A 13946-nucleotide genomic window follows, 5' to 3' on the forward strand; every position below is an offset into this window, starting at 1 on the left:
TAATGGATAATGGTAATACATTTAACCCACTCTGTGTCATTGCATACATTCGTGTCAGGTTTTTTTTTTGTACAAATTGCAGTAGTTAATATGCCCTGTAGCAGTAGGAACATCACAGAATCACCCTGAAGAGGCGTTTCCCAAAACCCTTGCATTCATTTATCTTCTGATCTTTTTCTCTGTTTCTGCCTTACTATGTGCAATGTCAAACTTATTTTTCTGAGCTCCCGCATGTTCCCCTTCTGTCAGTGTCTGCCCTAGATTTACAGCTCTTCAACGCTCTGCAGAGTGTGGCTCTGACTGGAGGTGTGTGAACAGTGTCTTAGTAGAACCCAACATGATCTTGCTTATAAAGCAGACCAAATGAATAAAGAATAGAAAATGGAAAAATATACTTTACTTCTCAATTGTTTTGTTAAGAAGCCAGGAAAAATCGTGAGGCATTGGTATTTTCTGTGAGTTTCTGAAGAGTCTAGACGGACAGATACTACAGGGAACAAAACCAGCCTGGCGGCGCTCTTCCACCCTCCTTCTGCAACGGCAAAACGTCCTCGGCTTTCAGAATGAGTAGGAATGAGGCATCTGCAGCTCGAGTAAAGAGGAAGAAGAAGGAGGAGGTGTTTGAGAGAAGCACTGGAGGAAAACCAAACTCCTCACACAGGGACCGGGTGGTTTTTTAGAAAACGTGTTTCCTAGTTGGGCCCCAGAAGAGCTGGTTTACTGTCTTTTTGGAGCAGACCTCTCCAGATGGCCCTATCCAAAGCTGAGCTGCTCTTGTTGCCGGTGGTAATCGTGGTTTTTACTCAACCCAGATCCATTTTCCTGGAGTCACCGGTGCTCTGAAATCTGTTTCCTTTGCCGATAAAACAGGCCTCCCATCTCTTTTCCTTCCAGCAGAAAGTCAGCACCTTTACAACTTCCTCTAACTTTCTCCTCCTCCTTATTTGGTGATAACTCAAATGTCTCCAAACCGTTTTCATTCCTCCGCAGCTTTGGCAACACTCAGTCACTTGAGAGTGTCATAAGACACAGACTCTGACATTGCTTGCTTCATGGAAAATCAGACACAAATGAATAAAACTCCCACTTTTTAAAAGCATAAATAGACAGAGTTGACATAATGAGTTTACAGACTTTTTCCATCAACATCAGAATTTTAAGTTAAAATGTCTGAATGATCAGCAGAATACTGCTAACGTCTTAGTCATTTACTGTTCTTGTCTACCTGTGAATTCACATCATAAAGTGTCCTGCTGCTCTAACTGTCTTGAAGTCACCACAATGGTGATTAGTGTTAATTTGTTGGGGATCTTGGATGTTTTTATGTTCATATTCAAATTTCTGATCTACGTAGTCTATATCAGAAGTGTGACAGATAAAAACATGTGACTACAAGCTAGAATATGAAATAAGCCAATCGTCTGACTTTAAGTTAGACTAAGCTATTAATAGCATGAACATTAAGACTTTATCTTAGCATTATCTAAGCATGAAGACAAATCAATAACTTATTTCATAATTCATATCTGTTTGTGAATTATTCTTTCATAATAGTGGAGCGACTAGTAGTGAAGATACGTCTTTAAAAGATGAGACATCAGTACTCGACATACAAAACACAACAAAGTAAAACAACACTCAGACTATAAAACAATATTACAAAATAAACAAAAAACTGCTAAAACTAAACCAAAAGCAATTTAAATAGCACAAATAAAATCGTCAAGAATGAAAAACTCTATTCATGCTCTATTCATACATATTTTTTCTGTTCAAATTTGAGTATTATTTGAGATGTAAAGTAGTTTTTATCATTTTTTGCTCACTTAAGTCATCTTTTCACCTTAACATACTGATTTAGTTTTGTGGCTTTGTGACTAAAACAGTGAAGATTTTAACATTTACATATTCAAATGTTTTTTTTTTTTTCGTAATCAGTAGTCAGGTTTATGCCACAAGTGTTGTTGATTGAATCCAGAATATTCCTTCAATTTGAACATTCCCACTTCATTTGAACATGACCAGTGTTTGACCACTGGAGCACCCCTGACTACGAACACAAGGCTCCTCTGTCAGGAATGATCACTACTGTCCCACCAGGAAACCCTTACCTTCATCCCAAAGCCCCGGTACTTTCCATAAAAGAGCTCTTTAAAGAGAAGAATAAATGATGAAGAAGTGTGGGAAATGAAAGTCTCCTTTTTCATGAAATCCAATCTGTGTTTGTGAATAGATCTATAATGATGCAATGTCAGTGACTGATTCTCTGAGCTCTGAATAATGAGATGCTTTATTAGCTTAATTTCCCTTGATTTAGATGAGTGCTTCTGAAAATGTGAAGGTTATATGCTATTGTCTTAAACATTCGCTGTGGATGTGTGTGGGCTTACCTATTTGACTATATGTGTGTCCATGCGGATAAATGAGTGAATCAGTTTTTCACAGATCCTCTTTTGCATGCTTTTATGACTACCGGTTCATCCAAATAGCACGTACAAACTGCTTGTGGAACTTAGAGCTACACTGTGGTTATGCAGCAATAGCAATGAAAATAAAACTTTGCCTGTTATCTTAAAAGAAAACAAAAGACACGCGTTTCTGTCTGAAATGCTCTAGTTTTGCACCCCAAGAACTGTGGTTTGGAGAATAAAAGAAAGAATACCAGTGCAGCTTCACCTGCTTACAGGAAATAGGAACATGCTGGTTTCCTGTTTCCCCCTTTGTCGTCTTTGCACTACGTTGAAAACAGTCCGCTCTGGAAGCAGCTCAGTTGAATCCAGCAGTTAAAGAAAACACCTAGAAAACACTAACTACTAGACGAATCAACTTATGACTGAAAAGTGCTCAAAACCAAACCAAAGTACTAAACAGTGTTCAGATTATAAACCTCACGTCGAACACACGGAGTTGAGGAAATAAGATGTCGTTCTAAGTTATGCTTTGCATTATGGGAATGCAACACATACTGTGTTGTCAGTTGGTTTGACAGCTGAGCCATGGTGGGAATAAAACCCTCTCTGTGGTATTTCCAGAGATGGAGATGAGGTTAACTGATAACTAACGTCCATCTTGGGGCCAATGCAAGGGATGAGACTAGTCTTTTGTTTGAGGGTCTGAAGTGCTTTCTCTAAGGTGACCTTCAGCACATCACCATGAACCATGTAAGACAAAGTGAAAACCTTTCCGAGATGAGACGGGCTCAACACAATAAATGTAAGCTGCTGAAACAACCTATTATGTACTGAGATTTTCCTAATTATCTTTTCATATTGAGATCTTCATCTACAAACAGGCACATGTAATGTCTGAGGACTTTAGGGTTCACACCACACGTTGATTTAAAGCTATTCCTGCAGTTTGATAGTAAAGTGTGATGTGAAGCGTAAAGTTAACAATTAATACATTTATTAAATTAGACATTATAAAGGTGCACAATTTTGCTGTCTATTGTCAATAATAGAGAGGTATGAAGTCACTTTCAAACCAAGAAACTTTCTGTTAGCCAGTGAAACGAACCCGTGTAGCCCTCTAGAATATGTTGCAAAATCTGCATGGGAAAATTTTTTATTGTGGATTTCTATTGAAAATATTTAATTTCACAAATGAAATTCCTCGAAAAATTCTAAATGTGACTGGACCTTGACTGTTTTCTGTAATTTATCAGATATAGTTAATCAAAAGTCATTGATCAACTGCATATAATTTACTGAGCCCAGTTCTAAGATGTAATTATTTTTATGTATTTTTTTTTCTTATAAAAGGATCTAAAAGTGTTAACATATTTCAAAGTTCAATGTAAATGAATGACTTGGTATCATGAGAAATAAAGCTTTTGTTTCATCAGGGGTTTATTTGTTGGTACTGATACAAAAGTGTCAGTTAGAATTGTATGGAGGGCTGTTTCTGCCACAGCATAAAGAAAAAAATATATATGTGTGTAATTTAGATTTTTTAGTTTATTTTTTTTTTTATCTCAAACTTTTTTTTTTTTTTACAATTCTGAGAAAAATGCAAGATATATGCCCTGAATTACAAGATATAAACAATTCAGATTTTATATCTCATTATATTTTCAGATCTCACAATTCTGAGGGGAATAAAGTCAAAATTGTGAGATAAAAAGTCATGAATATATATATATATTTTTATCTAATCAACTTTAATGTAACCTATGTTTACAACATCATTGGGAAAAAAGTTGATTGTGGTACTTTCAAAGTGAAATGTCCAGTGAGTGTCGCTAAAATGTGTTCAGTTTTCTCTAAAACAGATTAACATGAATCTGGCAAAAAAAAAAAAAAAAAATCATATGTATCATAACAGTTTGGAAATGAAATGTCAGATTAGTGGTGCTAAAAGGTTAATGTGCTTAATTGCATTTGAAAAGAATGTACCACATACACAGATACTGTTAACTTTGAGATGAGTTACCATAGCCTACCATTTGAGCTTGCCTTCAGAAGTGTTTGAGTAATTTATAAAGTGTTGTGACTCATATATAAGCATTCTGAACCACAAGACCAACGCTTTACTACATCAGAAAAGCCATGCATATGGAGCTGGTTATGTGATCTTAAAAAGTTCATGGTGAACGTATTTTAAAATCACAGAATTGTGCAAGGAACCATGCCAAAATAAGTATTTATTAATCAATAGTCTTCCCTTGAAACAATAATTAGCTTAAAAAGGAATACACATTGTTGGTGATTTACTGCTATCCAGTGTTCAATGCAGTTTTGCAAGAGACAATTTTTCCATTTAGGCTATGTTTACATTTTCTAATAAATAGATTCAGAAACCTAAAATAGCTCTTCTGAAGAGAGATCAGAAAATCACAATTAACAGAGTCTCCTTTGACCTCCTATGACATTCAGCCTCTGTCCAGTCTAAGTTTTAGCACGTCTATTTCAGCCAAGCTAACTCCACTATTCAGAATAAAAGCTTCTCCAAAATTTAGAGGCATGATCATTTTTAACTATACTTTTCTCCACTTTTCTCAGCTCCTTAAGCTTAGTCTTTTTCTTGTCTACATCGTATCATTGGCTCAATTTTCGAGATGGGGTCACAAACATAATAACTGATTCAGCGAGAGTCCTTTAGGGTCTTCGCCATACTCACTCGGCCGAGAGATTAATTTTTTTTGTGTGTCATTTCCACATAAAGAGGCTAAATGTCAAGCATGCCTGACTCCCTCCAGTGACACATCCATTCCCTCAGATAATTACCATAAGGAAATTGATGCTTTAGTGTGCAAAGGGGAATTTAATTTACTCTGACATCCCCCTGCATAATGCATTCCCAAAGAAAGTGAGATTTTTTCAACCCCTGATTAAGAATTTAAATAAAGCAGACTATTAACTTGATTACCAATCTCAAACATCTCCGACTTATTTAGATAGTTAAACCAATTATGGATTACATGTAGTTAAAGTTATAAATTAGAGGGTGTGAAAGCTGCTTAAAGATCCATGAAATAAGCAATAAGAGGACGTCTCTGTTCTAGTACTTTGCTACCGGATAACTTAAGATAATTTGTTTATTAGCTCTTGTTTCGAATGTTCAGCCTATCAAATCTAAACTGCATAGAAATATTAGTCATAATCATGAAATAACAGCTTACTGCATTGTTTTACAGCGTTTATTAATCTAGGTTAATGATCATTTATAAATATATTATTGTACATTGTTAAATGATATTTGTTAATAATACATCACTAATGGTAATTTACAGAACGTTAAATATTAAAATGTGTATATGTTGAAATGTACATTATTCACTATTATTTTGTATTAGTAATTATAATTGCTAATACAATTGTATTTCTGACATAAAGTATAGCTAGAACTTATTATATATTTTACTGCTGTTATGTTTTTCCGCCTTCAGAATATAACTTTAGCTTCCATGCAAAACATTTTATCAAAGCTATATTTTATTCTGAGCATCCTGTAATCCTAGGTAAAGTGGTTTGAAGAACAGATGGATAAATTATATTTCTTTTTAAATTTCTAAATTTATCATTTAAATAACCTCAGGGAAGTGCACTAAAATTATAAATTATATATATAGAATTATAAATATAGTTTATTCTATAGAATATTGCATTATAAAAATATGTTGATTTATCTACTTCAAAATGTTATTCTATTTATTTTTTACTTGCCATTTGTAATTGTGAAATTTACTGCTGAGTTTTCTTTGTGGAATTTTTTTCTGCACTAACCAATTGTTTCTACTCATTAACCAATTAGAACTTGCCTTTAAAAATAAACTTTCTACAAAATATGAATACAGAATATTAGAATTTAGAATTCTTATAGAAATGTGTAATACTTTTTAGAGTAAAATATGAATAAAAAATAAATTTTCCTTGAATTGTTCATTTATAATTGTTTATGGAAAACATTAATTTCTTTAATTAATGTTTAACAGATAACAGTCTGATTTATAAACTGAAAAGAACGCATTCATAGTAATTTCTCCCCAAAATGTCAGGCTACACATGTTCTCAGTCATAGCCTACCAGCTTGTGCAGTCTCCTCTCTGTTCTAATGACTGGAGCTAGAACACAGTTTGCTGAGTCACTCTACACCAAAAGCATTCCCTAATGCTTCTCTGGTGGTTACACTGTCCCACTGTAATGTCACAGCCAGTTTATTAGAAGAATATTAGAAGAAGAAAACTGTCTGGCTCTCCAGAGGGTCACTAAATTACACAAAAAACCGGCTGTCCTGAAAAAAACTAGCCCACATCATCCAGGGTTCCCGTTTCACCCCACACCCAACTGCCTGAAATGTCCTCCTGGAGACAGGAGATAAGAGTGGCCTCCTTCTGAACATGACTCAGCACCAGCAGCTCCTGAGATATGGCTACCTGGAAGGGTCAAACATTTGGTTCACTGGGAGCCAAAAATAATCTCTTTTGTTGCACCAATACCACAGCCATGAGGCAATGTACTGGAAACATCAATTAAAACATAAGGGCAAAACATGGGAATTAAATAAACCTATTTTTTTAAAGCCAAAATTGCTTTCTAACTCATTATGTATTGAATATTTCTATAAATATTAATGCAAAAATGGATGATTGGTAGCAGTATTGTTAGTACATTCATCCATTCTGAGTCTAATGATATTTTTTAATAAAGTGATATTGAACAGCTCAGCACAATCTTTCTATATGTCAAAAGAACTAAATTTTAATTCCATCCATTCTCCAAACAGATTATCCTTTGTAGAGTCACAGGGGAAATGTTATTGTTAATTTAAAAGATAACTAAATAAATATGCAGAAAATACCTGATTCTGAGGTATTTTAAGATCAAACTTTTCACCAAAAAATGCAATTGACAGACTTGGGCCAGGAACTAGCAAGTGATACATCCAGTCTCTGTTCCTCTGAACATACCCTTCATACGTAATTACCAACTAGAAACTGACAGGATGTACAGCTTTCATTGCAAACAACATCCGTTTAATGCCATAAGCTGTGTTTTCTAAAACCTAATTGAAATCCTAGAAGATACAAATCAGTCAAGTGCCCTTCATGGCCAGTATAGGTATTATGTTTACAAACAATTAGACATGGATATCTCCCTACGGACAGTATTCAAAGACAGACCACTACCATACCACTGTAATGACATCTCAATGAAGATTTATTAAATAATAATAATTTATGGCTCTTAAAAATATAAACTGTATAGAGATGACTGTATGGAATTACATTTAAAAGAATAAGCAGCTTTATGCACACTTTATATAACCGTTAGTTCTGGTCCTATAAACAGATTGGTTAAGGAGCACTCCAGGAGTGCCCATATTTAGTATAACAGCACTGGGACTTCTCACTGTTTGTACAATCCATTCACAGCATTCCAGACCGGAGCGGAAGTGGATCAGAAGTGAACTTTCCATACTCTGTAGACTTTGATCACTCAAAGAATTGAGCAGCTGGCATAAAAGAACCAGTTCACATCGAAGAACGATTCATTCGCAAACCAGACATCGCTAATCGGTATAGCCGTGGTTCGAATGTAAACTGGATGTGTTTATATTCAGAAAAACATCTCTCTTGCTACTGCTATTTCTTAAATAAGGTATTGAAAACCATTTAAATCATCTAGTGCACTGTGTTAAGTTTGATAAGGCCCTCTAGTGGGCTCCGGCCCCTCATCTACAGCAATTAATTTTAATAATCTTTTCCGTTTCTCATTTAAAAAGACATCAATTCACTTCTCATTTAAGAAAAGTATTCTACTAACATCACTAAAACAGGTGACATGAGATCAAGAGACCCCTGTCTCTCTGAGAGAAATAAATAAATAAGAAGTGATCAGTCCACTGTCCCAACCCGCCTCATCCCATCTCATGCATGGCTGCCAGTGATGGTCTACTGGGTGTCAGCTTTTATTGGCACGATACAAAGCGAAGTGCCAAGCTCTGCTGCCTCGATTCCCCGAGCAGACTCGGCCTCTGGAATAAAAGCTGAAAAATGTCTCGCCTGAACACAGAGACATAGCAATGCTGGGCTGGAAGGAGGAAGTGCAGTGGAGAGGGGAGGGACCGCGCGCAGAGTTCCAGACTGCAGCTGCGGCGCTGAGAACTTGTGCGCATGGAGCGGCGGGGGACAGCTGGAAGAGCTTCATACTGCACACTCAAGGAATAGCAGGTAAATAACTCTCACTGGTCGGTCCAAGTGACACATATCACAGACTTAGTACTGAAGAGCTGATAGAAATGTACAGTTCAACTAAGTGAGAGCGAGGAGATCTGGCGTAAGGGAAGTTTTTGTCCTGAACTCTGTAGCAGGTGCAAGCGCTTCAATCCTCTTGACATGGCGAAGGCGTGTGCGTCGCGCTCTACGCGTTGGCTAATTACTTTATTCTGCGCCAGAGCTTCTTCATTACAAGTTTTAATTGTAGTTTATGAGTTTTTCTTTTCTTTCTCTTTTCTGTTCGTCTTTGGTTCATCATATTTTTTCCAGTTTTCCATATGGAAAAAGTTTCCCGAGGTCCCATTTGTGGAACCGGGTGGAACTTCCCCCCTAATCATTATACATTGATAATGAAATTTAATATACGCAATATATTCCTTAATTTTGTATGCTGTAAATGTTTTGGTTTAATACAACTTTGAACGTTACTTTCATTATCTTTCGATACGCACCTGTTGCTCAGCGCTACAAATTCCTGTTTTTAGCAGCACGGACTTTTGAAAAGGCATTTTCTCCGACAAATAAAAAAGTCTGTTTTAATGACACATAGATTTTAATCAGTAATATGTCTAAAGAAATGTATGAAATCGAAAAGTTAGTTTTCCCCGTCCTCCTCCAGCTATGGATGCATACTTCATAAATAGTTTTAGGAAGTTTTACACTGGACTTTTTTTTTCTTCATTAGCTATTTTAGAAAGCAGTCTTTGCTTCCATTCATTTCACTTTCATTTTCGCTCGATTTTCTTAATTTTAATTTTAATTCAAAGTGGTTACAAAGTATCATGAAGTGATCACGGCAAGTTGGTTTTACTAAATAATCCTTTTAAAAAAATTACAGTTATTGTGTGTGAGATTTCTCATTTTTTTTCCAGTGTAGATAACTGTAAGACAGGTGAAAACGACTTACACGAATTCTTTTCGGTCAGTTTTTTCTCCGATGGTGCATGTGTGTCTCGAGCTTCTCTTTTGTGCCCTTGTTTGGTTCCATGTTCACTTGTTAGTGCTCACGGCGCAGGTCATATGTGCAACACACGAGAAACTGTATTGAGCGATTGTGTAAAAATACACCGTGTGCGACAGACAAAAACACACTTCTCACATTTATCTGAGAGAAATGATTCATCAAACTTTCTAACTGAGAAACGAATAAACGCAAATTTTACAGACAAAAAAGTTTATTTAGCTAAGATTTGAATAATTACTTATTAAAAACATAATTAGCTATCAAAACTATAATGTAGGCCTTCATTTTTAGGAAAGATAGCCTAGTTAAAAAATATTAGCGGCTTTATATTTCAGTAGCCTGCCGTCTGTTGCTGCATTTATATAAGTTTATTCTATTTTTAAAGAAAAAGAATGGTTTTCACATCTGCGCTCTGAAAATAACAGTTTCACAAGTGTGTGTTTGTAACTTTTGCGCATCTCGGATATCTCCACAGACGACAACATATACTGTTTCGGTCACTTTTAATGAAGAAATCATATAGTACACGTTAAAGTGGCACATTAAAAAATATGAGCAGAGAAAGAGAGAGATGAAATGACGAAGTGAATAAAACGAGAGCTCTCAATGGCAGTGTAGTGAAGTGTGGCCAGTGTAAAAGAGGCTTCTAAAGTGAGCTTCTTTTATTTCTGTGAAAGCCTCAGAAAGCAGTTCCTGCATATCATCTTTGACAGATAGCAATCTCTCTATCCTACGCCCTCAAATGTGATGAAATCCCCACTGATGCAAGGCAGGCCAGTCAATGGATATCCCATCTGACAAACAGTTACTGGAAAAGCTAAACAGTGTTTAGAAGTTCAGCTTTCCTAATTAGAAATCATTATTTTCACATTGTTTAATTGCTACAAATGCGATTATCCAGTGCAATTTTTTATTTATTTAAGTTATTCATACTAACTTTCCAAAAGAAATATTTCTGTACTGTCTGAATGCATGTCTATTTTAGGTTATATTAATGTTTTATTTTATTTTTATAATCATATTTATACAATTATAATATATATAAATGAGGATAAACCTAATATTTTTATTATTTTAATATTATTTGCAGAAAGAGAGAAAGAGAAGAATTATCCTTTCTGTAAGCTAAAGAAGAGAATTAATATTGTTTATGATGAGGTGAAGCTTTCTATCGGGAAATTGATATCGGATTAGTTTTACCTGCATGATCCTGAATATATTAAACATTTTTCGGGTGTCCTCCAGTACTGTTACTTTATTAAAATATTCATTTGAAGATTCAAATCTAATTGACCAAATGAATAATACAATAATTATAAAGTAGCAATTGCATTTGTGTTAACATCAAATATTTACCTGAATATAGTATCAGTGTTTGACTTACACTGTATCATATTTTAAGTGGACAAAATATTTCTGTTATGACTTAAATCAGTTTTGTTCCTACTGAAAAAAAAGCAAAAAAAAAATTCCCAGATTTGTTTTGCATCCTTTTTAGATTATTGCTGATTTATGCAAAGGGAAAAAATTCCAGCATTTACCCTCAGCAACTCTTCTTGACTCATTACGTAACCATCCCTGAGTGAAATGATGAAACGGCACTTGTTGCATGTAGCTCTTTAGTTAAGTCATACTCACCTTTGAATTGCTCTAAACGTAGCAATGGCATTTTGTCTGTTTAACGGTTTTGCAGTGCTGAGTCTCCACCCATCTCTTCAACTTTTTTTTTCGCACTTAGATCGTTTTCCTACCCTTTACACTCCCTTTCTCGTCACACACAGACACACATACACACTAGGGGTGTTTTAAAACCCACAGAGCTCTTCCTGTCAGTATGATAATGTGCTTGACTATGCTGATCTCCTGTCTTGACTGTGACCAGTGTCCTACACGCACGCTGAGGTTTGAAAACACAAGCAAAAAAAAAACTGCTGAAAAAAGAGGTAACTGAATGTATAGATTGAGATAACATTAGGTATAGTAACCAATTCATTTTTACTACCTGTATATAAATAAAGGTATCAGCTAAGAGCAGGTAACTGACTGGTATGATAACTCTGTCAGAGTGGGAGAATAAAGCGCTGGTTTCAATAATCATACATGAAGAAGCTCATCAGTGAGGAGTATTTTAACATTTTCTTCCGCCTCTTGGTCTACACCATCACTATTTCCCCTCTCACATCTGGTGAGAAAAGGGGGCGCAGGGGAATACCGTGCACAGCCACCCACCCAACACACACATACACTCTACTTCTCCACTCCACAGTCTCAGTTACGAAAAACAGTGCATCAACCATCAAGATGATGGTTAGTTTGTGGTAGGAGGAATGCGTCACATATAATACATTTTTATTGCACCTAACCCAAAGCCCAACCTGACCTGACTCTAACCTCAACCAACACCTTTTGATAATTTTATCTATGGGAGTGCAAAGTTGTAACACTCAAGTTTCCACACACAACGAAACTTAGTGTATTTAATCGTTGCCATATCAAGAGAAAGTGTGCCAAACTTCAAAAATCTTTGGAAGATATCATTGAACGTTTACTGTATTTAACCACAGCAAAAGTACATTTAGATTTTTTGTGCGTGTTTTTAAAATGAGACAAATTTGCTGTTATTTTAATCTCCAGCTGGTTAATTAACATTTTTTTTTATATTTATCTATCCAGCAGAAGACACAAGGCAAGTGTAAATCCCAGTTGCTCAGGTGGAGAGCATGTTAAAACATTTCCTGTTATTAGAATTATGTCATTCTACAATGCAATTCACATTTCGAACTCTGATTCTATTGAGAAACCATGCACGAAGATGAATAAAAACCTGGATGATCAGAAAAAAAATATATAAAAGGAAGCTGGCTTGTCTATTTGTTTTGTGTTGTGAGAGCTGTGTGTGGAGGGAAAGGTGTGTGGTGTCCAGTTCGGTGTTTTTCTGAATGTGTTTCTTCATCAATTTGTTCACATTGTTTTGAGCTATGCTGCATATTTATGTTCTGTGATGTTTTCACTGTCAAACTCCAAAAATGTGTAGTATTTATTTACTAAAAATACCATTAGTTTATACAAATAAGTTCATTATTGTATTTTATTGACAAAACACTTTAGTTTGTCTTGTATATTTATGATTAGGTCAGATGTTAAACGGTCATGTTACAATGTTCCCCACATATGGGACATGCTATCACATTCCACTTGCATTCATTCGGGGGAAATAAAAATAATAAATGCACACCGTGTAGATGAAACAAGACCATATATTTGTACATTTTTGCGAGGTAAATGTGGAATATGCTATTACTGTTTAGTTAGTCAGAAGGTTTAGTTAGTTTTTGTCAGTGTTACACGTCCTTAAAACTGGATCAATAAAATAATAATAATAATAATAAAAACTATTAATCATTCAATAAATGCATTTGCAATGAAAAATCATTTTCAATGAAAAAACGTTAAGACTAAGAAATGAAGTTATGAAAACATTCATCAATGAGTCAAAATTTTACTTTGACTTTTATGCAAATGCGCCACCATAAATGTTGTATGTTAAATGTTAAATGTTGTATTTCTCTGGTCCAGTCACAGATTTTCAGTCATAATTGAGTGTTGCTGGGCCATTCAAGAATATTAATTAAAACAGGTTCTCAACAAGAATGTGCCTGTATTTACCCATCCCATCTTGATTTTGATGGCAACATGCGCCTCCTGGTGAAATCAAAGCCAGACCAGTGGCAAAAAAACATGGCAAGGAAGCCAAATGCTTTCCTTCTAGCCACAATCTCACAGCGGCCAAATCTGTGAAGTGTTGAAAAGATTGTTGATGTCCCATTTAGACAGTCAAAGAGGTCTGTGAAGATCCATGAGCAGCTTCTCGGTCTTCATAATAGCTGATCTGAACTGCAATTTGCTTGTAAAATATAATTAATATTACATTCTAGTGACAGTTTACAATCACAAATAATACTGTATATTTGTGGAAAATATAATTTAAATAAATATGCATTCAGTTTATTTTACATCACAAACAGATTGAGAATCAATCAATGGAGAATGAGCAATTTCTGAAGGAATTTTAGCCGGCTAGTTATCTTGCTAATTAGCTCGCTAACATGAGACGTTTTATTATTATTTCATTTTTTTTTGTCAAATACATATATGTGACCCTGGAGCACAAACGCAGTCTTAAGTCACTGGGGTATATTGTTGCAATAAAATAAAAAATAAAAAAAAACCTTGTCTGGGTCAAAATTATAGATTTTTCTTTTATGC

General features: G+C 35.2%; 1 protein-coding gene and 1 long non-coding RNA gene across 2 annotated transcripts in view; one reads left to right on the forward strand and one right to left on the reverse strand.

The window, feature by feature from the left end:
* On the reverse strand, positions 1–11849 carry LOC127969763 (uncharacterized). Its single transcript, XR_008156341.1, has 2 exons — positions 9624–11849; positions 1–6874 (listed from the first exon to the last, which is right to left on the reverse strand). It is a non-coding gene; the product is annotated as an uncharacterized LOC127969763 (long non-coding RNA).
* LOC127969760 (DNA-binding protein Ikaros-like) overlaps positions 8367–13946 on the forward strand; it is a 23100-nt gene continuing 17520 nt past the window's right edge. The window contains 2 exon segments of the mRNA XM_052571851.1: positions 8367–8483; positions 8486–8671. Of these exon segments, the coding sequence (XP_052427811.1) occupies positions 8375–8483; positions 8486–8671 (295 nt within the window). The 5' untranslated portion in view covers positions 8367–8374.

Source organism: Carassius gibelio, chromosome B13 (genome assembly GCF_023724105.1).
Source record: "Carassius gibelio isolate Cgi1373 ecotype wild population from Czech Republic chromosome B13, carGib1.2-hapl.c, whole genome shotgun sequence".
Lineage (NCBI taxonomy): Eukaryota > Metazoa > Chordata > Actinopteri > Cypriniformes > Cyprinidae > Carassius > Carassius gibelio.